General features: G+C 58.5%; 1 protein-coding gene across 3 annotated transcripts in view; it reads left to right on the plus strand.

Annotated features, from left to right (window-relative positions):
* The window catches only part of LOC142003487 (sodium-dependent proline transporter-like), a 55,709-nt gene that overhangs the window by 22,873 nt on the left and 7,377 nt on the right, over nt 1–25,459 (plus strand). For 2 of the 3 annotated variants that reach the window (XM_074980461.1, XM_074980467.1), the window contains exons 4-9: nt 1,023–1,162; nt 8,199–8,427; nt 21,492–21,623; nt 23,507–23,655; nt 24,520–24,569; nt 25,069–25,207. In XM_074980461.1, coding sequence (XP_074836562.1) covers nt 1,076–1,162; nt 8,199–8,427; nt 21,492–21,623; nt 23,507–23,655; nt 24,520–24,569; nt 25,069–25,207 — 786 coding nt within the window. In that variant the 5' untranslated portion in view covers nt 1,023–1,075. Of the gene's footprint in view, nt 1–1,022; nt 1,163–8,198; nt 8,428–11,609; nt 11,744–21,491; nt 21,624–23,506; nt 23,656–24,519; nt 24,570–25,068; nt 25,208–25,459 lie in introns of those variants that run through there. The other variant, XM_074980477.1, reaches the window with a different exon arrangement.

Consider the following 25,459-nt stretch of genomic DNA (forward strand, 5'->3'; position numbering starts at 1 on the left):
TTAGTAAAATCTAAAAATCAAAGTCTGCCGAGCCTAGTGTTCAATTGCCTGGGCGCATACCCCAAAGTCGGAAGAGTTTGATACAGTCTACGAATACATGAATGTGTGCTGTGTCTCCATATACACTGGGCACTGTTTTCTATAGTCTCGTAAAGAGCAGTGGCTATGGCTTTTTTAGGGCGCCAGCCTCATCCATTGTGTGTCCTGTGTATAAATGCCATTCATGGACTCTCTCGAGTTTGCATAACTTATTACCCAGGAGAATCTCAGTGTTCTTTTACAGAATGTTTTCAGCCACATCAGTATTAAGATGCATCTCAGAGGGCAGTGTACCTTTGTGTGAGATTAATACAAAGGAGGTCGGTGAGATACATTCCTTGGCTCTGGAGATAAGACGAGCAGTACCTGCTGGGCAGCTAAATAAATTCTGCCTCAGCGCTTCTGCCCAGGCTTAGGTCAACCTGCAAGTTGTAAACCATTTCAGAGAGCTTCCTGCAACCAGATCTGCTGTGATTAGTCTATTTAGGAATAACTCGTCTCACTTACATATCCAATAGCCATTTACTTGTGCCCCGGACCCTGAGGGGCAGAGACCCTGTCTGTAAAGCACTCAGCTCATTTAGACCGTCCCAGGCTATAATAACTATTCAACCCGCTGCTCTGTAATATGTCCCTTTTTGCTGTGCTTGCTGCATGCACAGAAAGGGATGTCAAGTATCGGAGGGGTAGCTGTGTTAGTCTGGATCTGTAACAGCAACGAAGGGTCCTGTGGCACCTTATAGACTAACAGAAATGTTTTGAGCATGAGCTTTCGTGAGCACAGACTCACAGAAAGGGATGGTATCTCTTTAAGCTTCAGGGGAGCTGCCCTGCCTTCCGGAGGGTGGGTTCTGCTTGCTGTGAAGAATCCCAGGTGACATGTGAGGCCAAGGGGCGGGGCTTTACCTGGCCCCCAGGTGAGAGAGCGATATGGGCTACAGTTTCCTAATGTCTGTGTCTCTTCCTCCTTTTCCCTGGCTCAGGCTGTAGTAGATCCTTCCTCTGCTGGCTCTTTTCATTCACCCGCAGTCTTGCAATGAAGCTATTCCCTGAACAATGGTCCACCGAGGGTGTAAGGCAGAGTGACTTCCTGGATCAGGAAATGCCAGCGGCTGCGATGCCGGTGAGTATGGCAGGGCTCAGGCTCTGACTCTTACTTTCTCCCTCTCTCGGTGCCTGAGGATGGCGCAGCAATTTTCTGATAACCCCTCAGCTGGCAGCCCCAGGGCAGGCTTACCCCTAGCCACTGCACCTGGCTCGTGGAAAGAGGCCTGCGAGGCAGGGAAGGGGCGCTCCAGGCCCTGTTCATCTGGGATCACTCCCTGTTCAGATCTGGGTGTATGTCTGAGCTGTCCCACCCACACAGCTACTTTCACATGAGCACCAGGCTTCCCAGTTCCTCCCCCATCAGGCTTGGCTTGAATTGGTGACCTAGAGGTGACAACAGGCTCTCATCCCCAAAGCATGCAGCTCAAGGCTGGTGATCCGTACTTTACTCCTCTTGCTGCTGCATTTTGCAACTCCTGCCATAAATAGGGTTCTCCTGCACTCCCATCCGTGTTAGCCTGTTGCTGGTGGCTATAGATTCCCGTCTGGGTTACACAGGTAGATTCAAAGTGATTACTGTTTGCTTCAGGGGAGTTGCTGTGGGTTTATGCTGGAGTGACTGCCATTGGAATATGGCCCATAATGTGTGAGTTTAATCCCTGAAGCACCTATAAAATAGTATTTTTTGCATGTGGTTGCAAAGAATCCAGGATCAAAGGTCATAAATCAGAAAATGGATACTCTTTGGAGTGCAGTTATATAGTGGCTTTGTTTCCTGTTTTGTACCTCTAGTTCTAGGTTTGTTTACAATCACAATCCACAAACAGAAGAGTGTAAAAGCCCATAGACTATAAATCAGGGGCAGATTAAGAACAGGTGTGGCCCTGGGACAACATTCCCAAGGGGCCCACCCAATATATTAAAATATTAATGTAATGCCATTATTTATGCTTTCAAATCTACTTGTGCTCATTATTACTTATGATGCATAATAAAATTACACTTAAATTAATTTTAAAATAGGAATAACACATTTCTTTTGTTCCATGAAAGCAAATTGTTTAAACCAAATGGAGTTACGGAGCCGTGGGCCCTTCATGCCTAGGGGTCCTGGTGCACTGGTCTCTTTTGCCCTTATGTTAATCTGCCATTGCTGTAAATCTTAGTCAGATCTTGCCATGTCTTGTCTGGAACAGGGTTTCCCGATCTATGCGTGACTGATGTGGTGACAGTGACTCTGACAACTTGCCAGGTGCACAAAGTTTGACCTAATTCAGGAATTGTAATGTTTTCCACCTGCCTTCTCCTTTAATACGGGAGAGAAGGGCGAGACCTGGGAAGGATATAACTCCAGAACATAAGAATGGTCATACTGGGTCAGACCAAAGGTCCATCCAGCCCAGTAGCCTGTCTACCGGCAGTGGCCAGTGCCAGGTGCCCCTGGTGGGGCAAAGACAATGATCAAGCGATTTGTCTCCTGCCATCAATCTCCAGCCTCTGACAATCAGAGGCCAGGGACACCATTCCTACCGTTGGCTAATAGCATTTTGCGGACCTAACCTCCATGAATTTATCTAGCTCTTTCTTAAATGCTGTTACAGTCCTAGCCTTCACGGTCTCCTCTGGCAAGGAGTTCCACAGGCTAACTATACGCTGAGTGAAGAAGAACTTTATTTTATTAGTTTTAAACCTGCTACCCATTAATTTCATTTGGTGTCCTCTAGTTCTTGTATTATGGGCACAAGTAAATAACTTCTCCATATTCACCCTCTCCACACCTGTCACAATTTTATATACCTCTATCCTGTCCCCCCTCAGCCTCCTCTTTTCTCAGCTGAAAAGTCCCAATCTTTTTAGCCTCTCCTCATTGAGGACCTGTTCCAAGCCCCTAATTATTCTAGTTGCCCTTTTCTGAACCTTTTCCAATGCCCGGATACCATTTTTTAGGTGAGGAGACCACATCTGTACACAGTATTCAAGATGTGGATGTACCATAGATTTATATGGGGCAGTAAGATACTCCTTGTCTTATTTTCCATCCTTTTTTTAATAATACCTAACATCCTATTTGCCTTTTTGACTGCCTCTGCACACTGCATGGATGTTTTCAAGGAATTATCCATGATAACTCCAAGATCTCTTTCCTGATTAGTTATAGCTAAATAAGCCCCCATCATATTGTAAGTATAGTCGGGGTTATTTTTTCCAATGTGCATTACCGTACACTTATCTACATTACATTTCATTTCTCCCAGAATGCCATGCTTCTTCTTGAGCCAAGTGAAAGGCACCACACTCCCCAGCCCACTAATTGTGTCTGACTTGCTGTTTGCATGCAGGAAGGACTGTACTTGGTGTATTTCCTGCACTCCAGATACATGATGGCATCAAGCAGATGTGAGAGCTGTTTGTGGTTGCCAGTGGGTCTGTGCAGGAGACTGAAATAGACAGAGCTTTTTTCCCCTTCTTGCCTTCGCAGCCCTCCTGAGGCTAAGTGTGTGGGGCTGTGGCTTTAAAGGGTGAGCAGCAGAGGGTCCGGAGAGTGAATGGGGCAGCTTCTCAGAGCTGCCCTACCTGTGCTGTTTGGTTCTGTGGGGCCTGGCCCTGGGTGTCAGCTGTGTAAATCTGGCTTGTCTGAGGGAGCTGCAGGCGGGGCTGGGGTGTGGCTACACATATAGGTTTCTGGTGATTGTTCTCATGCTGCTGCACTACAGAAGAAAGCAACAGGCCCCTGTCACCAGCACTGGTCCCATTACAAGCAGTGCAGCTGCCTGCAGAAGGGCACCCTCTGCCTCAACCTTATCTCCCTTCCTAGTAATGGGTCTGGGACAGGGAATGAGACACTCCTGGTCCTACACCCTCTTTTCATCCACTTGTCTCTGGTATTTTTTTCCCCTTTTTAAAATGGAGATACACCTCTCCTAGAGCTGGAAGGGACCTCAGGAGGTCATCTAGTCCAGTCCCCTGCCCTCTCGGCAGGGCCAAGCACCATCCCTGCCATCTGTTTGCCCTAGTCCCTAAATGGCCTCTTCAAGGATTGAGCTCACAACCCCAGGTTTAGCAGGGCAATGCTCAAATCACTGAGCTATCCCCTTCCCCCATCCCCTGTTATCCTGGCTCATGGCAACTCTCTAATCTGCCTCTCCTCTCGCCCCCGCCCCCCCATAGCCTTTTGGGGCACTGTTGCCCAAGGCACTGCCCATCATAGTGCCTGCTTGTGACGGAGGTTCGGCTGGGTGGTACCAAACCATGGCATCCAAGGGAGAAGGCTTACCAGGCCCCAGCGTGTTCACCTTACACAGAGATGACAGCTGTAGAATTGAGATAACTGCCCAGTAATGCTGTGAACCAGAGTGCCAGGCTGGGCGTCACGAACACCCTGCTGGGTGGCTCAGCAGCCTTAGAACGGGCTCTGTCGGCCTCTGTTGTTATTATGGCCGACTCAATAGCACCAGTCGCCATCACTCACTTGTTAGATTTCCAAACAACCATCGTGGTGCTGTATCTCACCACCCCACTTGCCTGCAGAGCCTCCCTGTAAACAGCCACAAAGCCACTCACCATCCTCCAAACCTGGCCGCTCAGCTCTCCAGCGAAACACCAGCGCAAGTGTCTGAGATCGCTGCCAGTGATGCAGACCTGGGACGTCTTGTGCTCCCCATCCATCGGTCTCTGTCTCTGCGTCAGCTCTGATTTGCCATAGGGAGCCTCTGGGGGCACAGACCGTCATTTTGTTCTCTCCATGCAGCACCTAGCACAACTGAGTTGCTGAGCCTCATCCAAGAATAGGTAGTACCTAGAGGCACTGAGGCCTCATACTAGGGTGAGTGAAGTTTTTGCTGTACAGGCTTGGCTGAGAGCGGTCTGGCCTTTAGCTCATGCACTAGAGCACAGGGCTTTAGCGCCTGTGATCACAGGTTCAATCCCTAGTGCTGGCAACTCAGGTCTGTCAGTGTTACAAATATAGCAGGAGTCACACAGGGTCAGGCCAAAGGTCCATCTTGTGTGGCACCTGCTTCGGAGCATGGCCAGTGACACACAGCAGGGTAGGGCCTCCCCCATGCTAAGATAACTGAAGGCATTCTGGGAGGGGGGGACACCCCACCACACCCCACCCCCTCACCAGCATGCTTTTCAGACAGTGTCTGGCCATACTTGGAAGGCAGGTGCAATAAGTTGAGTTCAACTGGAAGTCATTTCTCTCTGCCAGCTGCTTAAAATCTTTGTCCAGAGACAGCATATTCAAACTAGGGGCCTTCTTTTATGCTGTTGTACACATTTGGTAGACACACTGAATGAGATGCCGTGTTCCATGTCTGGACCCTAGTATCTGAGTGCCTCGTGTATTCTTTAGTCTTCACAGCACCCTGGCAGCAGGGTCAGTACCACCCTCCTTTTCTGGAGGCCCGGGGAGGCTCAGGATATGTCTATACTAAGCGGGAGGGACGGGCCAGATTGAACTAACTGAGGTCAGCAGTTGGCCCCTGTACTCTGCGATATCACGAGGAATAGGGGAGGTCGAGGGGAGAGATTTTCCCATCAACCTCCCTCTGTGAGGACAGCCAGGTTAAGTTGATTGTAGATAGGTCGATCCTAGCTACTCAATTGCCATAGCTGGAATTGTGCATCTGCAGTTGGCTTTAATGGCTAGCGTAGACCTTTTGTAAGTGATTTGCCCCAGGCTCCTGCGGGCTCAGCTCCCAAGCTCACACCTGTGCTGCAGTACCAGCAGGTTCCCCCACCTGCTCCCCCAGCCCCATCTTCTCACTGGAAGTCCAGCAGTGGAGCTGGGAATAGAACCTTAATTTGCTGAGTCCAGTGCCTTAACCCTTGGTCCATCCTTCTTCTGGTAAACTGGCCGGCCTGTCCTTTACACCACTGTGGCAGCAAGTGCAGCCAACACCTGGGTGGGTGTCCAGTGTCCGATGTAAAAGCTGTCTGCCCAGGTGGGTCTCTGGCTGGCTTGTAGCAGCCCGGACTTCTGCATCAGAAAAGCCACCGCCCGAACCCTGGCCCCGACCAATCACCTCTTGTTGGCAGCTCCCGGAGAGGCCAAGGGAGCTGAGGTGGAGCCGTGGGCAAGGCAGCAAGGCGGAATTGGCGCTGCTGTTGCCATGCAGGAACTGAACTGAACTCATGAAAGCAGCGTAGAGGCCTGGCACAGGTGTCCTGCCACTCGTTTCCTGCTTCCCAGCACACAAAAGCTGCTGTGGCTCAGAGGTGGCACTGTGGCTTCCGAGGCTGGAGGTCCACCAGCCGTCAGCTGGTGACATACACTTGAGCAGTGGGAGGGGTGCTTTGCGGCTGTTATTCAGCTGTCGTCCTTCCAAGGGCACGGGGGTGAAGGTGATGGTGAAAACACCTGTTAGAAGAGAAAATGGTGCTAGGAATTCAAGCCAGATAAAATGGCCAGTTTGGCCCCTCTCTGGACCATGCTTGGTTGTGCTGGGTGCTATAGAAATGTGTGGTAAGAGACAGTCCCTCGCTGCAGCCAGCTTGTGCTCCAGGTTAAGACAATGCAGCAAATGGATGTGACCTTCTCAGTTCAGATTGCATGGACAAAAATGTTATAGCTCTGCCCTGCACCTGTAACCAGCACACTTAGGGCTGTTGTTCACCGTCCCAGGTAGTGGCACCTAGACCACCTACCCAGAGAAAGGCTGAGTCTTCCCTACTGCCTTAGCTGAGAGCCAGCTGGCTTTGAGCTCCGGCTGTAGAGGTTTCTGCACTAAGCTCCAGAGGTCTCGGATTAGAGCCTGCCTGTGGGCAGTTACACACGCTGGCTTCCTTCCCATGTGCGTGCCTGTGTGGGAGCAAGCAGACTGGTGATGTAGTGCCCCTTATGCAGCGGAGGTCTGGGGGAACCTGCTGGTACTGTAGAGTAGGTGTGAGCTTGGGAGCTGAGCCCACTCTGCAGGGAACTAGGGCTCAGTGCTGAGATACTGGAGCCTGGCCAGGCAGCGAGCCCCTCAGGGAGAGTGGCCAGGGCTTGATAGCCCTGCCAGCAGAGCCAGGCTGGGGCCGGGCAGCCCCATGCAGAGCCTAGCCAGTGCAGGGAACCCCACCACATGGCAGCAGCGGGGAGCGTGTCCTAACCTGAGGACCCCCATGGTGAAGAGCCTGGCTGGGCCAGGGATCCCTGCTGGCCGTCCTGTGGCACTGGGCATCTGGACAGGCTCAGGGAGCCCCCAGACAGCCAGTGGGCACAGAGTTGGTCACAACGATGAGGGGCTGCCCCCCCAGGCAAGCCCTAGGCCTGGCCTGGCACATTCCCTCCTTCGGGACCGCTCAGCTCCCAGGGGTGCCAGCCCAGGGAGATACAACCAGTGGTGGGGAGCGAGTGGCTGAGCTGTGAAGGGCCCAGGCTGAGAAGCTGCAGGGGACGCCTGGGAAGCAGGGAGCCAGTGGAGCGATGCAGTGAGGGAAGGTGGGGTCAGTGTGACCTGGCAGGGAAGATGGCCCTCGTTGTGCTATGAATGGATTGGGGTGGGAAAGGACCAGCATGAGGCCTGGAGAAGAGACAGGAGGAGAAGGATGGACATGAGAGAAGTGGGGAGGAGGGCAGAGAGTTGTGGGAGCAGGAGTGTGTGGGTCAGGGCGAGGAGTCACTGCTGGGTCCCTGGGGATGCACCTGGCTGCTAGCGGGCGGGTGCTCACATGCAGGGATGGAGAACAAGGCTGTGCAGAGGCCTTGGGAGGACGGCTTGGGAGCTGAGTTTTGCCCACGTTCACTGAGTTGATGATGACACTGGGTCTGAGGGCGATGGGTGGATTAGAGCCATTAGGTCCCATGTGGTCCATCTCCCTGAGGGCCAGCATGGGGGCTTGATCCCTTCACAGGGCTCCGTTGTGTTGTGTCACAAGTGAGGGGGATTTCCTGAGTGGCCTAGACACGGGGCAGTCTCCCCTGGGACTAGTGGCTTTGCAGTAGGGCTGCTGGCACAGGTCCTCCAGGAGAGGGGCCTGCCTGGGGAAGGGTTGCTCAGAACTTGCTCGTAGGCCGACAGCCTCACCCTCCCTGTCCAGGGCATCTGAGCACGTGCACCCTGACGCTCCGGTGGCATGGGGTTTGTTTGGTCTCTGACTCATTCTCCCTTCTCCTCTCACTGCAGGGGAGTCCAGTCCAGCTGAACGGTGCGACCCTGGCGTCCGAACACCTGCCAACCGTGAGCCAGCCCCACCCTCCCTTCCAGATCCAGCCCGTGACCCCGGACCTCGCCCCCGGCCAGCCCAGAGAGACGTGGGGCGGGAAGTATGAATTCCTGCTCTCCTGTGTGGGGTACTGTGTGGGGCTGGGCAACGTCTGGCGCTTCCCCTATCTCTGCTACCGCAATGGAGGAGGTGAGTCTGTGCTGCTCGGTCTGTCTGGCTGAGACGGACTGGAGCAGATGGGACCAGGCGGCCGGTCTCTTGGGGGTGGCGGGCGAGGAACTTGAGGTCACCTAGTCACACCTCCTCCTGCTCAGAACTAATCCATGGCTGTGGGAAGCTGGGAGTGAGCAGGGACGGGATCTCGGCCAACTCCCAAACAGCTGGCGCTGGTTGCATGGAGCAGTATTTGTCTAATAACCAGCAGGGGCCAGTGGTGGGCGGTGGAATGGCCGAGTGGCCAGAGCTTCAGCAGAGCCAGAGCACCTGGCTTCCCTTTCCACCGCTGCCACTCAGGGGCTGAGCAGTTGCTATTCCCGCTAACTTCAGTGGGATCTGACATCGCTCAGCCCCTCTGCAAATCCAGCCATCCCCCTCTCCGGGCCCCCTTTCCGCTGTGGGGCTGCAGAGATTTGCCTCCATTGGAACGAGCTGTGGGGTCTCCGGATGAAGAGCGCTGTAGGAGGACCAAGGGTCCGCGAATGATTCCAAAGCACTTCGCAGCCTGCGCAGGAATTGGTCCATTCAGCACAGAAGCACGAGGCTGCTGTCTGAACAGTGCCATACCTCTGCCCCAGCCTGCGGGGAGCTCTCGGCTGCATATTTACATGCCGTGCAGTTTGAATGCGTGCAGCACACTGAAGAGCCGTGTGTGTTCTGGTTAGGCCTCTGGCTTCCCCATCACCGCGGGGTGTGTCCCATCAACGCTGTAATGCTTGGTGCCTTCTTTAAGCTCAAGGCAGCACCGAGCCGGTGGCCCTGGATGGGAGGGCTCCCGAGGGGCGGGTGTGAACGTAGGTGGCACAGACACGCCCCCAGTGGCAGTGTGGGAAGCGTGGTACTGGCAGAACAGCTTGGTCAGCCCCTCTGGGTTGTGAGTGGCACTTCTGCTGCATTCCCCAGTCTGCTGCTCTTCCTGCTACTCCTCCAGCTGCTGTCTAGCTAAGGAATCTGAACACAGGCTTGACAGGGTATCCGCACACCTGGTAGCCTCTGGTGTAGTCACCCCACAGCAGCCCTGTATGGAAATGCTGTTCTCCTAATTCTGCTGACTTGGGCGGGGAACTGTGCTACTGAGGTTAAAGGACCAGCCCGGCATCACATTCGAAATTTAGTAATGGAGCCGAAATCAAGCGTCGTTCTTCAGGGGCCATGCTAGCGCTCTAAGCACTGGCCCGTGCTTCCCCTTTTGTTCTGGTAACTTCCCATTTCATTTCCACCTCATTCTCTCCCCCAGCCTTGCAGCCCACCCTAAAAGCCCCTGGCAAGTCCGTCTCTGTGACCATGTTCCCTCCTCTTCTGCACGAAGTCCAGTCGCCTCCTCCTCTCCCAAGCCGTCTGTACCTTTGTCCTGTCTACGGCTGTCTGCCCTTGACTGTGTCACTGCTTCCTCCCCAGCCCTGTGCTTCACAGATGCTTGACCCCTGGCCTCTTGCCCGCTCCAGGTCTCATGCCTCCCTATGGGCTGCTCCATGTTTGGACCTGGCTCCCAGGGCAGTGCCTCTGCACTCCCACCCTTTCCTGCACCCGCCGGGCCCCCTTGCTCTATGAATCGTACCAGACCTCAGCTGCACACAGTTATGGCTCCTGTTTGTCTAAGTCAGTGTAACTCCCACGGGGGATGCTCCTTACATCAGTTTAAGTGTCTCTTAAATTTGGTTTGTCTCAAGACGCGTTATTCAGCCAATTGTAGTAATCCAGTTTGGTTAAATGGTACAACAGCAGCGTAAACCAAGCTCCCACTCTACACTATCCTTTGGTCTGCTCTGGTTTGTATTTTCCTGGCTTGAGACGACCAGCTCTTTAGGCTATTGATTGGGTGCAGGTGAGCTATTGTAGAGAACCATGACAACTGATGGTGAGTTAGCCAACGAAGGGTGAGGAGTGTCACAAGAATGTAAGAATGGCCATTACTGGGTCAAACCAAAGGTCCGTCTAGCCCAGCATCCCATCTGCCAACAGTGGCCAGTGCCAGGTGCCCCGGAGGGGGTGGACCAAAGACAATGATCAAGTGACTTGTCTCCTGCCATCCATCTCCAGCCTCTGACAAACAGGCCAGGGACACCATTCCTACCCCCTGGGTAATTGCCTTTTATGGACCTACCCTCCATGAATTTATCTAGCTCTTCTTTGAACTCACTTATAGTCCTGGCCTTGACAGCCTCCGCTGGCAAGAAGTTCCACAGGTTGACTGCGTTGTGTGAAAAATAACTTTCTGTTATTAGTTTTAAACCTGTTACCCATTAATTTCATTTGGTGTCCTCTAGTTCTTGTATTACGGGAACAAGTAAATAACTTTTCTTTTTTCACCCTCTCTACACTGCTCATGATTTTTAAATGTTAATATATTAAGATCACTATTCCCAAGTGGTCCCGTAATAGTTACCTCCTGGACCAGATTCTGCGCTCCACTCAGTACTAAATCAAGAATTGTCTCTCCCCTGGGGGGTTACTATACTAGCTGCTCCAGGAAGCAGTAATTTAAGGCATCACTCCTCAGAACAAGGGATAGAAGGCCAAGAAGGATGTTCACCCAGGGCACAGTATTTGCAATTAGATGCCATCTGAGTGGTAGAGATTTCACAAGAAACCATCAGTCACTGTCCATTGTTGGCAAGGTAGCACCAGCCTAGGCAAACCTCTTTCCTGCTGTAATGATCCTGTTAGACAGAGTCATGAACTTCTCTGCCATTGCTGATCAGCACAGGAATGAGATGAATCATCTCCATGTGTCCAGGCACGCTGAGCCTGTTGGCGGGTACCACAAAAGGAGCTGTGTGCTGTTTGGGTATTAGCCAACCAGTCTAAGGCTAGGTGGCTGGTGGCTGTGCTGAGCAGCTCAGTCTAGTAACTGAGAGAAGCAAACCCTCGATCCAGCCTGCCTGCATGCCCCTATAGTGTGAGCAGGGAGTTGGGAGGGTGCAAATAGCATTGTAGGGGCATGCTCTGTGCTTTGTGTGGCAAATATAAAGACTTTCCCTAGCTTGCAAAGATTGTAATCTGAAGGGCAGAGAAGACAAGAGGCAGTGGGGCACCCACCCAAAGAAACAGTCACCAGTCTGACTCTTGCATGCTGGTCTGGCTTAACTCACTCCACTGGGGATCGAAGCTGCTGTGATCGATTCACTCGCTGTCGATTTCTCTTGCCTGCTTAGATGTGATAAATCGATTTCCCAGCACTCTCCCGTTGACGCCGGAACGAGAAGAGTAGCTTGTGTGAATGGGCAAGCAGCCTCCGCTGACCTTAGCACATATAACACATGGCAGTATGTCGGCTTCAGCTATGCAGGTAACAGAGCGGAAGTAGACTGACAGCATGACATAGCGTAGAGAAGGCCTCAGTGTTGAAATGAGGGAAGGAAGCAGGGAGTATGTTGCTGTGTGTATCAGTTCCTGCCATGGCATAGAGGGAAGGGCTGCCTAATCCCGCTGCATTCTGCAGAAGGGCAGTGAGTTATTCCTTTCTTCCCCAATAAAGTCATACTGAAGTCAAGTTATACCACCTCTACCACTTCCCCCCATCCACTAGGCTTGTTACCCCATCACAGAAAGCTGTAAAGATGGTTTGACGCAATTCGTTCCTAGCAAATCTCTGTTTCCTCCTACTTATCCCCTTACTAGATTTTATTGGTCCTGTGGGGGGCCGTGAAGGCAAGAATGTGGCTTCCCTGCTGGTGGACCAAACCCTTTCAGACCATGATGTTTTGGGGTTTGAATGGGGGCAGGCTCTTCCCAGCCCTAAGGGACCTCACATCAGCAGAACCTTGCTTGGCTTTGGAGTGAAACGTTAGCTCGCCCTAGTCAGGGCTGCTAGGCCTAGAGTCAGGCCTCTGAGCTCAACGCCGGGACGTGAATGAACCTGGCAAGATGACGCAGGGATTTGTGCTGAGAAAGCGCCGCTGAGCAGAATGACGTGCGTCAGCAAGATGTCCAAGGTACTGCGGGACCAGGGCAGCAGAGATGTTACCCCGGGCAGCCCTGTGGAGCTGGACTCTTTTTCGCCCTTTCCAAGCAGTGGGCCTTTTGCTTTACGGGGGAGCAGTTCATTCCTGGCTGCCGCTGTGGCAGGTCCTTTCCAGTGCACTCTTTGCCCTTCGAGTCAGCCTGACACACTTCCAAAGGGTGTTTAACACCCCTTGGTGGGGCTCTTGCCTGATCTCTAGCTGCAAAAGGCGCAATCCCTCCTGTCTTGGCAATTAGCTCATGCCCTTGGGGAGCCTCTGAGTGCTGCGAAAGGGAGGGCCTGGCTGGTAGCTCCTGGGGCAGGATTCCTTGCAGAGCAGGGCTGTGCACACCACAGAGAGGGGAAAGCCCTGGTGAACTCGGCGTGGGAGGAGCTGCGAATCCACTCACCTCCCTGGATGAGTTCTGATCAAGCCTTCCATGGGCACCAGGAGCTGCAGGTTGGGGCTGGCAGAGCAGCTCCTGGTTGAGCACTTGCCTGCTGAAGTCATCTAGGTTGTCCGGTGTTGGAAATGGACAGGCCCCTTGTGCAGAGGGACAGAAGTGGGGCAGGTAACATCTCCTGTGGGACCAGCTTCTGTGGGGCAGAGAGAGACGCCTTTGGGCTCACACACAGCTCTTCTCGGTGTCTCCGGAAAGCTCATCTCTCTTCTCCCGTACAGGCTCTCACTTCCCCTCCTTCTCTCTAATACCCTGGGGCCGGTGCAGCTGCCGTAGCGCTGCCGACGGGACTTCCATCCAGGTTCTCTGCAAGAGACGTTGGGCTGTGCTGTCCTCCAGCCTTAAAAGCCAGGCAGGGCCTGTGCTGGCTGTGGGGATCTCCAGAGGAGGGCGAGGATACCTGTGGGATCTGAGTGTTGTGGAGAGACATGCTAGGCCACCGGAGGTGCCTGCTACAGGGAGAGATGCGCAGTCCAGAGTCTCTGGAAGGTGTTTGGGTGCAGGAGAGGACGAGGGGTGCAAGCTGCAGGATGGGGGCTGGGAGCTGGGTGTGGGCTACGGCCTGGGGCAGGATGACAGATGCAGGAGGGGGTGAGGGGTGCGAGCTCTGGCGGGTGTTTGGGTGCAAGGGGTGAGGGATGCAGGCTCTGGTGGGTGTTTGGGTGCCCAGGGTGAGGGGTGCAGGCTTTGGTGAGTGTTTAGGTGCAGGGGGGTGAGGGATGCAGGCTCTGGTGGGTGTTTGGGTGCGGGGGGGGTGAGGGGCGCAGGCTCTGGTGGGTGTTTGGGTGCAGGGGGTGAGGGGCGAAGGCTCTGGTGGGTGTTTGGGTGCAGGGGGTGAGGGGCGCAGGCTCTGGCGGGTGTTTGGGTGCAGGGGGTGAGGGGTGCGAGCTCTGGCGGGTGTTTGGGTGCAGGGGGTGAAGGGTGAAGGCTCTGGTGGGTGTTTGGGTGCAGGGGGTGAGGGGCGGAGGCTCTGGTGAGTGTTTGGGTGCAGGGGAGTGAGAGGTGCAGGCTCTGGCAGGTGTTTGGGTGCAGGGGGTGAAGGGCGCAGGCTGTGGTGGGTGTTTGGGTGCAGGGGGTGAGGGGCGAAGGCTCTGGCAGGTGTTTGGGTGCAGGGGGGTGAGGGATGCAGGCTCTGGTGAGTGTTTGGGTGCAGGGGGGTGAGGGGTGCAGGCTGTGGTGGGTGTTTGGGTGCCCGGGGTGAGGGGTGCAGGCTCTGGCAGGTGTTTGGGTGCAGGGGGGTGAGGGATGCAGGCTCTGGTGAGTGTTTGGGTGCAGGGGGTTGAGGTGTGCAGGCTCTGGTAGGTGTTTGGGTGCAGGGGGTTGAGGGATGCAGGCTCTGGTGAGTGTTTCAGTGCAGGGGGATGAGGGGTGCAGGCTCTGGTGGGTGTTTGGGTGCCCGGGGTGAGGGGTGCAGGCTCTGGTGGGTGTTTGGGTGCAGGGGGGTGAGGGATGCAGGCTCTGGTGAGTGTTTGGGTGCAGGGGGGTGAGGGATGCAGGCTCTGGTGGGTGTTTGGGTGCCCGGGGTGAGGGGTGCAGGCTCTGGTGAGTGTTTGGGTGCAGGGGGGTGAGGGATGCAGGCTCTGGTGAGTGTTTGGGTGCAGGGGGGTGAGGGGCGAAGGCTCTGGCAGGTGTTTGGGTGCAGGGGGGTGAAGGATGCAGGCTCTGGTGAGTGTTTGGGTGCAGGGGGGTGAGGGGTGCAGGCTGTGGTGGGTGTTTGGGTGCCCGGGGTGAGGGGTGCAGGCTCTGGCAGGTGTTTGGGTGCAGGGGGGTGAGGGATGCAGGCTCTGGTGAGTGTTTGGGTGCAGGGGGTTGAGGTGTGCAGGCTCTGGTAGGTGTTTGGGTGCAGGGGGTTGAGGGGTACAGGCTCTGGTGAGTGTTTGGGTGCAGGGGGTTGAGGGATGCAGGCTCTGGTGGGTGTTTGGGTGCAGGGGGGTGAGGGATGCAGGCTCTGGTGGGTGTTTGGGTGCAGGGGGGTGAGGGGTGCGAGCTCTGGCGGGTGTTTGGGTGCAGGGGGTGAGGGGCGCAGGCTCTGGTGGGTGTTTGCGTGCAGGGGGGTGAGGGGTGCAGGCTCTGGTGGGTGTTTGGGTGCCCGGGGTGAGGGGTGCAGGCTCTGGTGGGTGTTTGGGTGCAGGGGGGTGAGGGATGCAGGCTCTGGTGGGTGTTTGGGTGCAGGGGGTGAGGGGTGCAGGCTCTGATGAGTGTTTGGGTGCAGGGGGTGAGGGGCGCAGGCTCTGGCGGGTGTTTGGGTGCAGGGGGGTGAGGGGTGCAGGCTCTGGTGGGTGTTTGGGTGCAGGGGGTGAGGGGTGCAGGCTCTGGCGGGTGTTTGGGTGCAGGGGGGTGAGGGATGCAGGCTCTGGTGAGTGTTTGGGTGCAGGGGGGTGAGGGGCGCAGGCTCTGGTGAGTGTTTGGGTGCAGGGGGATGAGGGGTGCAGGCTCTGGTGGGTGTTTGGGTGCAGGGGGTGAGGGGCGCAGGCTCTGGTGAGTGTTTGGGTGCAGGGGGGTGAGGGATGCAGGCTCTGGTGAGTGTTTGGGTGCAGGGGGGTGAGGGGCGCAGGCTCTGGTGGGTGTTTGGGTGCAGGGGGGTGAGGGATGCAGGCTCTGGTGAGAGTTTGGGTGCAGGGGGGTGAGGGATGCAGGCTCTGGTAGGTGTTTGGGTGCAGGGGGTGAGGGGCGCAGGCTCTGGTGGGTGTTTGGGTGCAGGGGGGTGAGGGATGCAGGCTCTGGTGAGAGTTTGGGTGCAGGGGGGTGAGGGATGCAGGCTCTGGTAGGTGTTTGGGTGCAGGGGGTGAGGGGCGCAGGCTCTGGTGGGTGTTTGGGTGCAGGGGGTGAGGGGCGCAGGCTCTGGTGGGTGTTTGCGTGCAGGGGGGTGAGGGGTGCAGGCTCTGGTGGGTGTTTGGGTGCCCGGGGTGAGGGGTGCAGGCTCTGGTGGGTGTTTGGGTGCAGGGGGGTGAGGGATGCAGGCTCTGGTGAGAGTTTGGGTGTAGGGGGATGAGGGGTGCAGGCTCTGATGAGTGTTTGGGTGCAGGGGGTGAGGGGCGCAGGCTCTGGCGGGTGTTTGGGTGCAGGGGGGTGAGGGGTGCAGGCTCTGGTGGGTGTTTGGGTGCAGGGGGTGAGGGGTGCAGGCTCTGGCGGGTGTTTGGGTGCAGGGGGGTGAGGGATGCAGGCTCTGGTGAGAGTTTGGGTGCAGGGGGTGAGGGGCGCAGGCTCTGGTGGGTGTTTGGGTGCAGGGGGGTGAGGGATGCAGGCTCTGGTGAGTGTTTGGGTGCAGGGGGGTGAGGGATGCAGGCTCTGGTGGGTGTTTGCGTGCAGGGGGGTGAGGGGTGCAGGCTCTGGTGGGTGTTTGGGTGCCCGGGGTGAGGGGTGCAGGCTCTGGTGGGTGTTTGGGTGCAGGGGGGTGAGGGATGCAGGCTCTGGTGAGAGTTTGGGTGTAGGGGGATGAGGGGTGCAGGCTCTGGTGGGTGTTTGGGTGCAGGGGGTGAGAGGCGCAGGCTCTGGCGGGTGTTTGGGTGCAGGGGGTGAGGGGTGCAGGCTCTGGCGGGTGTTTGGGTGCAGGGGGGTGAGGGATGCAGGCTCTGATGAGTGTTTGGGTGCAGGGGGTGAGGGGCGCAGGCTCTGGTGGGTGTTTGCGTGCAGGGGGGTGAGGGATGCAGGCTCTGGTGAGTGTTTGGGTGCAGGGGGGTGAGGGGTGCAGGCTCTGGTGGGTGTTTGGGTGCAGGGGGTGAGGGGCGCAGGCTCTGGTGGGTGTTTGGGTGCAGGGGGTGAGGGGCGCAGGCTCTGGTGAGTGTTTGGGTGCAGGGGGGTGAGGGATGCAGGCTCTGGTGGGTGTTTGCGTGCAGGGGGGTGAGGGGTGCAGGCTCTGGTGAGAGTTTGGGTGCAGGGGGTGAGGGGCGCAGGCTCTGGTGGGTGTTTGCGTGCAGGGGGGTGAGGGGTGCAGGCTCTGGTGGGTGTTTGGGTGCAGGGGGGTAAGGGGTGCAGGCTCTGGTGGGTGTTTGGGTGCAGGGGGGTGAGGGATGCAGGCTCTGGTGAGAGTTTGGGTGTAGGGGGATGAGGGGTGCAGGCTCTGGTGGGTGTTTGGGTGCAGGGGGTGAGGGGCGCAGGCTCTGGCGGGTGTTTGGGTACAGGGGGTGAGGGGTGCAGGCTCTGATGAGTGTTTGGGTGCAGGGGGGTGAGGGGCACAGGCTCTGGTGGGTGTTTGGGTGCAGGGGGGTAAGGGGTGCAGGCTCTGGCGGGTGTTTGGGTGCCCGGGGTGAGGGGCACAGGCTCTGGTGGGTGTTTGGGTGCAGGGGGGTAAGGGGTTCAGGCTCTGGTGGGTGTTTGGGTGCAGGGGGGTGAGGGATGCAGGCTCTGGTGAGAGTTTGGGTGCAGGGGGGTGAGGGGCGCAGGCTCTGGTGAGTGTTTGGGTGCAGGTGGTGAGGGGCGCAGGCTCTGGCGGGTGTTTGGGTGCAGGGGGGTGAGGGGTGCAGGCTCTGGCGGGTGTTTGGGTGCAGGGGGTGAGGGGCGCAGGCTCTGGTGGGTGTTTGGGTGCAGGGGGGTGAGGGATGCAGGCTCTGGTGAGTGTTTGGGTGCAGGGGGGTGAGGGATGCAGGCTCTGGTGGGTGTTTGGGTGCCCGGGGTGAGGGGTGCAGGCTCTGGTGGGTGTTTGGGTGCAGGGGGGTGAGGGATGCAGGCTCTGGTGAGAGTTTGGGTGCAGGGGGGCGAGGGGCGCAGGCTCTGGCGGGTGTTTGGGTGCAGGGGGGTGAGGGGTGCAGGCTCTGGCGGGTGTTTGGGTGCAGGGGGTGAGGGGTGCAGGCTCTGGCGGGTGTTTGGGTGCAGGGGGGTGAGGGGTGCAGGCTCTGGCGGGTGTTTGGGTGCAGGGGGTGAGGGGCGCAGACTTTGGGAGGGAGTTCGGGGCTGGATGGAAGTGCGGGATTTGGGGGAGGAAAGGGCTGTGCGGGAGAATGGCTGCCACATTAACCTGGGTTACCCTGTCTGGCAGCAGCTCCCAAGGGGCAGGGGTTTCCACGTCCCTTGCTGCCCCCAGCTGACTCAAAATGCCCTGGGGGCTGCCACCGCCAGCAGCAGCATGGACGTCCCAGCAAACTGGGGGACGTCCGTGCACTGCTCCCAGGACCCTGCCGTGGTGCACAGCCAGTCCCCTGGGGCTGCCGGGCCACATGTGCAAACATCAGCGTGAGCAATCAGTGGGCAGACTGTGGGGGCTGCCGGCCATTGTAAATCACCCGGGGTTGGCGGGTGGGGCTGGGGACCCGCATGGGGAGGGGTGATGGGGTAGAAGCTGAAGGGGGTGGAGCAGGGGACGGGAAGCCAGAGGAGATGTGGGGTGAGCAACAGAAGCCAGGAGATCTCCACGCCAGCATGAGCAGAGGAGGCGCAGAGAGAGCAACGCACGAGAGCGAGGAAAGGGAGTTAGCAGAGAGGCTCCCGGCTCCCAGCCCTCCGGCCGCAGGCAAGGTGAATTGCTTCTTGTGGACGACACTGGCTTTATTCCCTGCTGTGCAGGCCAGAAGCATGGCAGCATCCTTACTGCTAATGCTGTCCTGAGAGCCGCGTTCTCTGGCGACTCCCTCTGTCACGCCGTGCCACGTCCGTCTGCGTGGCAACACCCCCAGGCCTCGCCAGCCAGCGCTGTGCATCCGCATTTCAACCTGCCCCGCTGACAGGTGTGTGTTCGCCACAAGATCTCTCTGCAGCCTGTCACTTAGCCTCTCCCAGGAAAGGAGGAGTTTGCTGCAGCCGTACTGACGCTGGCCCAGCAAACGAGCTCTCTGCGTTGGCAGTCTGTACTGAGCTGGGAGCTCGGCTGGCGTTTTAGGAAATCGTGAGTGGCTGGATCTGTTTAGCGTTACTGGATCTTAGCATTACGAAGACTTAGACTTGCGCTCTTAGAAAACGTGTAGGGGTCAATTACAGCTAAGTAACAGCCCAGAACATGGAGAGCCAGGGCTGGTGTCTGGAAACAAACTTTATGGGACCCTGGAGACGTTGCCACACCCATGATGGCAGAACAAGGAGCAATGGGTGGAAGTTACAGGGGCAGAGGTGTAGGTTGGATGTTAGGAAAAACCACTTCCCCAGGAGGGTGGTGAAGCACTGGAATGTGTTGCCTAGAGAGGTGGTGGATTCTCCATCCCTAGAGGTTTTTAAGTCCCGGCTTGACAAGGTCCTGGCTGGGATGACTTAGTTGGGATTGATTTTGCTTTGGGCTAGATGGCCTGTGAGGTCCCTTCCAGCCCTGGGATTCTATGATTCTATGATAAGTGGTTGTCCGGCTAACTAAAATCATGCCAGACTACAGATGTTGCCAGACCAGTGAGCGCCAGACTAGAGAGGTTCAACCTGTAATAGACGTGATGGGATGGCATTGCCGTCCATGCAGCTGGTTGGAGTGGCCAATTGAAGGTGGGAATCGAGTGGACACGCACAGGAGAACTCGCGAGTGTTCATGGGAGCTGCTGCCTTCTCCTGCGTGGAGTATGTCAGACCTGTATGTGTAGCAATAGTTCTCTCTGTCCAACGTCTGAATTAATGGCGCCACTGGTAGGAACATTGGTTAGCTCTTGTGAAGAGCTGGGTCTTCTGGGGACATCTCTGGTGTGGTTTCTGTTTCCTAGAGCCCAGGAGTGGTTTAGCTGCTGCTTGTAGTGCAAGGATAGGCTTTAATGGAAGCTCAGCAGCAGCCTAGAGGTGTGTCCGCTCTTTTGGTTCCAGAGACAATTGATTTTGCGAGGCAGAAGGATGTCTGGTTTCCAGGGCTTCTAAAAACACCCCGTGCGCTGTGGTTTTTGCCAGCCTCCTACGGCTGGTAATAGTCTCTTGCTAAGACATAGCTGAGTCCTGCCTGCTCTCCCGTGTCCGAGAGTGCCTGGCTGCTGCTTGCTGGGTGGCTTCGTGGCTGCAGACAGGCCCAGAGAGGGAGCTGCGTGGAAGGTGCCAGATTTCGAGGGTTGCTGCTCAGTTGGGGATCGCCCTGAAAGCACCGTGCCCTGCAGACGTTTCGCGGTTACGCCGGAAAATGCTCAGTGTGAGTGTTTGCTGGAAGTAGGAAGCAGGTCTCCTCCGCCTCTCCCGGCCGAAAGTTTCCTTCCTCTGTGGAGAGCGCTCCATGGCAGTGAAAGGCCTGGCGGTTCCAGAGCTGGCAAGGTGGATGGCCCTCGCCTGGGTGAGGTGATCAGTGCAAAGGACCCGGTTTTGGGAGAACGTCTCTGCTTTTCCATGGAGAACAGCATTTTGGCCCTGGGTGCGTGTTCGTGCAAGGCCAGGCTCCGCCTGTGGCTGTGTCATTGATTGGCTGCAGCTGGTCCCTGTGCACAAGAGCCAACCACCACGTGAGCCTGGAGCAGCACCTGTGCCTCGTGCAGGGGGTGCTCATCCCTGCATCGGTCAGTTTTCACGGCGTAGGGGGTCCCCAGGCCCTACCCCCATCCGCAGGCAGACATGACTCTCACTCAGCAGGAGAACAGAAGGTTGTTGGGCGACAGGGACACAGCGTAGAACAGACTTGTCAGCACAGGAACCAGAAGCCCTCAGTACAATCCACCTTGGGGAGAGGGGCCCAGAGGGGGTCCCTGAGCCCGGCCCTGGTCCTCCTCCCTCCCTCTCCAGCCAGCCCAGCCCTGCTCAACAGCCTAGTTCCAGTTCAAACCAGCCAGGCCCCTCCTCCCACCTGTGTCCTGTTTCCCCGGGGGTGGCGGGGAGAAGGTGTCACCCAGTGTCAGAGGTCAGGAACTTCCATTGTCTGGGTGTGAAAAGTCAACACACTGAGACCCCCTCAGCACTATGCGCTGATGCTGTGCCTAGGGAAACTGAGGCACACACCTGGTATTAGTACAGGGCATCAGGAACACAAATGCAGCCTAACCAGGGGAAAAACACATACACACACACACACTCTCTCTCTCTGCACCACATCACCAGAGCAGCAGGGCCGGGAGTAGAGAGACCTTGTGTTCTAATCCCACGTCTGACGCTGGCTGCTGCAGCCGTCTCTGCCCGACTCCGTGCTTCCCTTCACCCGTCGGCAAAGTGCGCCACCGCCCCAGCAGGCAGCAGCAGCCCATGCGGCAGTGCGAGCGGGTCAGGTGGTGAGATGTGACCTCTCTGGTTTTGGGAGCTGGGTCGTAAGCAGAGCTGCTGGCGGGTGGGTCTGGTGCCGTCAGGCTGCCAGTTCTCCCCCAGCAGGATCCTTTCTTGGCTGTCGGCGCTGGGTGGCTCTGCTGGCAGCAGCAGGGCAGGGCTGGAGTTCAGTGGGGTCAGAGCCTGCTCTGCCGCTCGGTATCTCAAGCCGGGTACGTGATTCCCCAGCACCTTTGGCATGAAGGGGGAAGCAGAAGCGCACCCTGTCCTGAGGTCACCAGCAGCTGGGCTGACATGCCCCCTCTGCGCCGGAGGCCCAGCCCCAGGCTGCCCGGCAGCTCCCACCAGCTGCGAGTCCCCACGCAGCCAGGTCTCTGCTCTGCCTCTTCTCTTTGCACACCCCCGAGAGAGGAGCTCGCGAGCTCAGCCCCCAGGCTGCTGTCTGGGCATCGCCGTGCAGCTCTCGGGCATGTGCTGGTCCTGCGGGTCTGGCTCAGCAGCTGAGCCCTTCCTCGTTCCGCGCCAGGCTCTCGCTAACCAGGCGGTTGGCTCTTCCCCAGGGGCGTTCCTGATCCCGTACTTCATCATGCTGCTGTTCACCGGCCTGCCCCTCTTCCTGCTGGAGCTCAGCCTCGGCCAGTATGGCGCTGCGGGCCCCATCACCGTCTGGAAGTGCTGCCCCCTGCTGAAAGGTGAGTCTGTGCCTGGCACGGCGTGCAGGGTCCCCAGGCCCTGACCCCCAGCCCCAGGCAGACGTGGCTCATTCGGCAGGAGAACAGGAGGTTACGAGGCAACAGGGACACAGCATAGAACAGACTTGTCAGCGCAGAAACCAGAAGCCGTCAGTACAATCCACCTTGGGCAGAGGGGCCCAGAGAGGCCCCTGAGCCAGGCCCTGGTCCTCCTCCCTCCCTCGCCAGCCAGACCAGCCGCGCTCAACAGCCCAGTTCCAGTTCACGCCAGCCAGGCCCCTCCTCCCGCCTGTGTCCTGCTCCCTAGGAAGAAAAGCATCACCTGGTTGCCTAGGTTACAACTGCCAGGGAAGGCCATTGCCTAAGAGTGAGACGTCGTCCCATGGAAACTCCCCTCACCACTGTGCACTGCTGCTGTGCCTGGGGAAACTGAGGCACCCACCTGGTGTTACGGCAGGACGGCAGGAAACATGCAACCCAGCCGGGGGATAAAACCCTCACCCCCCACTTCAGCCCAGCCTGGCCCTGCGTCCCCTTCCCACGCGTGTTGGGCACAGTGAGAGCCGGCTGCGGCACAACGTCTCCCTCCCCGGTGCCCGCACACCTCAGCAGCCAAGGGCCCCTTCCTTGCCTCATGCTGAGAACATGAGCCCCCTCCTCTGGCGCCTGCTCCTCCACCTGTCCGGTTCCTGAGGCCTGTCCACCCCTTGCTGGCCTGGCGGGGCTCTGCCCCACCCCTTGGCACAGCCCCCTGCTGTCTCCGCAGTGCCTCGAGTGCCGGCCAGGAAATGCCTCCCCTCCTCTCCCCACAGCGCCCCCGGCTGTACCACAGACCCTTTCCCGCCTCCCCCGTCCCGGGAGCATTTCAGAGCTCCGGCCAGGCTGGGCGCAGAGCCCAGATCTCCCGGCGTCTCGCCGTGTGCATCCTTCCTGCTCTAATGAGACGTGCTCCAGGCTCCAGCGCTGGCTCCCAACAGAGCGAGTGCGCTCAGCTCTCCCCGGCCCTTCCCCTCCCCACAGCCCACACAACCCACCTGGGGGCAGGGGCCATGACAGGAGGGTGCCTCCAGGCTTCGCTCTGCCTCTCCCCAGGCACCAGAAAACCCCCTGGGCGCCCAAGCCCAAGCAGCAGCTCCTTGCGCCGGTCTCAGACCAGTGGGGGCAGGTGGGTAGGGAGGGAAGGGCTGTGAGCTCAGCAGCGTGCGTCTGCCTGCCCCTCTCTGCTCCCCCTCCTGGGGGTCAGCCTGACAGCCCCCCCACACCTGGCCGGCCTGGGAGGAGCCCTGGGGCTACGTCAGAGACAATGCAGGCTGTCAGCCTGAGCGGGGCAGGCAGAGGAGGCTGCTGGGCTGCCCTAGTCGCAGAGCACTGAGCCCACTGCTGTGTCTGAGTGCAGGGAGCCGGCCTGGAGAGGGATTTGGATGGGGCAGAGAAGGAAGAGGGACGTGGGCTGGTCGGCTGAGCCGTCTGACGGGAGAGGGACAGGCTGTGGGAAGGCTGCCTCAGGAGCCCCGGGCCCAGAGCCTGCTCCCCACCAGCGCACACGCCTTCTGGTCATCGGTGCAGATCGGCCGTGTGGCCCCTTGGCTCGGCGCACGCCCCTCGTCCGGCTGCTTCCCCCTAGTGTCTCAGGCTGGGAGTGCGAGTGCCTGGGAGCAGCACCCATTCACTCTGGTGTGTGTGCAGCACCGAGCGCGGGGGCTCTGCTCAGTGCCTGGGGCCCCGGGGCGCTGAGCACCATACCGCCAGAGGTGGCAGACGTGCGGTCTGGAGCGCCAAAGACCCAGGTTTGATCCCTGCCGATTCCCGCAGGGTGGGAGGGACCAGGCCAGTGTGCCGTGCGCTGGGGCTCTCCCCTGGCCCACGCGCCTGTCTCCCTGCAGGGATCGGCGTGGGCATGCTGCTCGTCTCCTCGCTGGTGTCGCTCTACTACAATGTCATCATCGCCTGGACTTTCTACTACCTGGGCATGTCCTTCCAGAGCCCCCTGCCCTGGTCCTGCGATGCCCCACAGAATGCCCCCCTCTGCCAGGTCAGTCTGCTTGCCCCTGCAGGGCGGGCTGGGTACAACCCCCCGCAGCGCCTGTCGCTGCTGGGACGGGCCAGCCAGGGTTCTGGAGGGGCGGTGACCAGCTCTGGGGTTGGGCTGCTGCAGCGGCGGGGCTGTCCAGCAAGGATGCTGCTGTCCCCTTTGGGGCCAATTGCTGTTTGGGGAAGTCAGGCCCAGCACTGCCCCAGGCCCACGGCGGAGCCCAGAGCCCTTTAAATCGCTGCCAGAGGTCTGAGAGGTGCTAAGGGCTGGCTGGGGGCAGGGGGCATGGCACCCCAAGCCTGCCCCTCCCTCCTGCAGCCCCGCCCCTTCTGGGAGTGTGGCCCCACCTTGCCCAGGGGCCCAGCAATTCTGTTGACCTCCAGGGGAATTGACAGTGACCCCCCAGTGAGTGTCTGAGCAGCGTCCTGCCGCAAACCTCCCGCCCTGTGTTCCTTGCACCCGCCTTGCTGGTTGCAAAAGAGCTGGAGCTACCGACTGGCCTGCCCAGCAGGGGTCTCCGGCCTGGTGGGCCCCCCCCACACCCAGCACTCTCTCAGCCCCGGGGCAGGGGGTGGGGAGAAGCAGGCTGTGCTATGCAGAGGCCACTGCTTCTCCTTTAGCAGCCTCTGGGGTGAACCAGTGCCCAGGGAGCGGCTCCAGCAGGTGTTGGACCGGCACTGAGCAGGGCTCCGACTCCGCCCTCGTGGGGACCCGTGGCCAGGGCTGTGGGGAGCAGCCTGCTCTGGGGGTAGCCTGCCTCTCCGCTGCGGGACAAGGAACCGGGCATGGGGCGCAGAGAAGCAGCGCCCGGGGGCAGCCGGCGTTGTCGGCAGAGCTGGTGACTGCCTGCTCCATCTCTTGCAGAACGCCTCGGGTAACGCCAGTCGCTTCAGCGCCAGCGAGGCCTTCTGGAAGTGAGTGGCTGCACCATGGTGCTGGAGACCGACTCGTTGCCTTTCCCACAGTGCCGCGCTTCCCACCCTGCCTGGAGTGCCCCCCGCCGAGCCTGTGTGCTCCTGCGGGAGCCTGAACCACGTCGCTCGGCAGCCTCTCGCACCCCCGCTCGCTCGCGGCCTGCCTCCGCCAGCTTCACTCTCGGCACCAGGGGGCGCTGCAGTCAGTGGGAAGCATCCGGGGCTCACAGATGCAGCTGGGGAGTCCCATGTGGAGCTGTGGAACTCACTGCTGCAGGGGGCACCGTGCAGGAGAGAACAGCCCTGTCCTGGCACTAGCCAGGGGAGATTTGTAAGGGGGGGCGGAGTTCAGAGGACACACCCCCAGTAGTGGGTACAGAGGCAGGACTGAACACCCACTTCCATGGCCCCCTCCTTCCCCGTCCTGAGCAGGGTGGTGGCGTCCTCTCTTCCTGCCACCTGGCTCCGGGCATCTCTAACCTGGTGCTCTGCTGCACAGCCAGCAGGTGCTGGGGGTGACCCGCAGCTCTGGCCTCCACGACCCAGGCCCGGTGAGGTGGCCGCTCGCAATCTGTTTATTGGTCGCCTGGATCGTCATCTTCCTGTGCATGCTGAAGGGCATCCGCAGCTCGGGCAAGGTGAGCGGAGGGAGGGCTCACTGCTGGGGCTGTCAGAGTGCGTTCCCATGGGCCTCGGGAACCCGCTGAGCTCGCCAGCCACCCCGCAGCTGAAATGGGGGGAGTGCTCCACGCTGCCAGGCCGGGGTCTTTCCTCCCTGTCTCTGGCCTGCAGAGAGGGGAATGCACCCCCAAAGCTTCGTCCACGGACACATCCTACCAACACCAATGGCTGTGCAGCCCCTGCTCCCCACGTATGGGGTCTGGTCCCCC

Source organism: Carettochelys insculpta, chromosome 1, assembly GCF_033958435.1.
Source record: "Carettochelys insculpta isolate YL-2023 chromosome 1, ASM3395843v1, whole genome shotgun sequence".
NCBI classification, from domain to species: Eukaryota; Metazoa; Chordata; order Testudines; family Carettochelyidae; genus Carettochelys; species Carettochelys insculpta.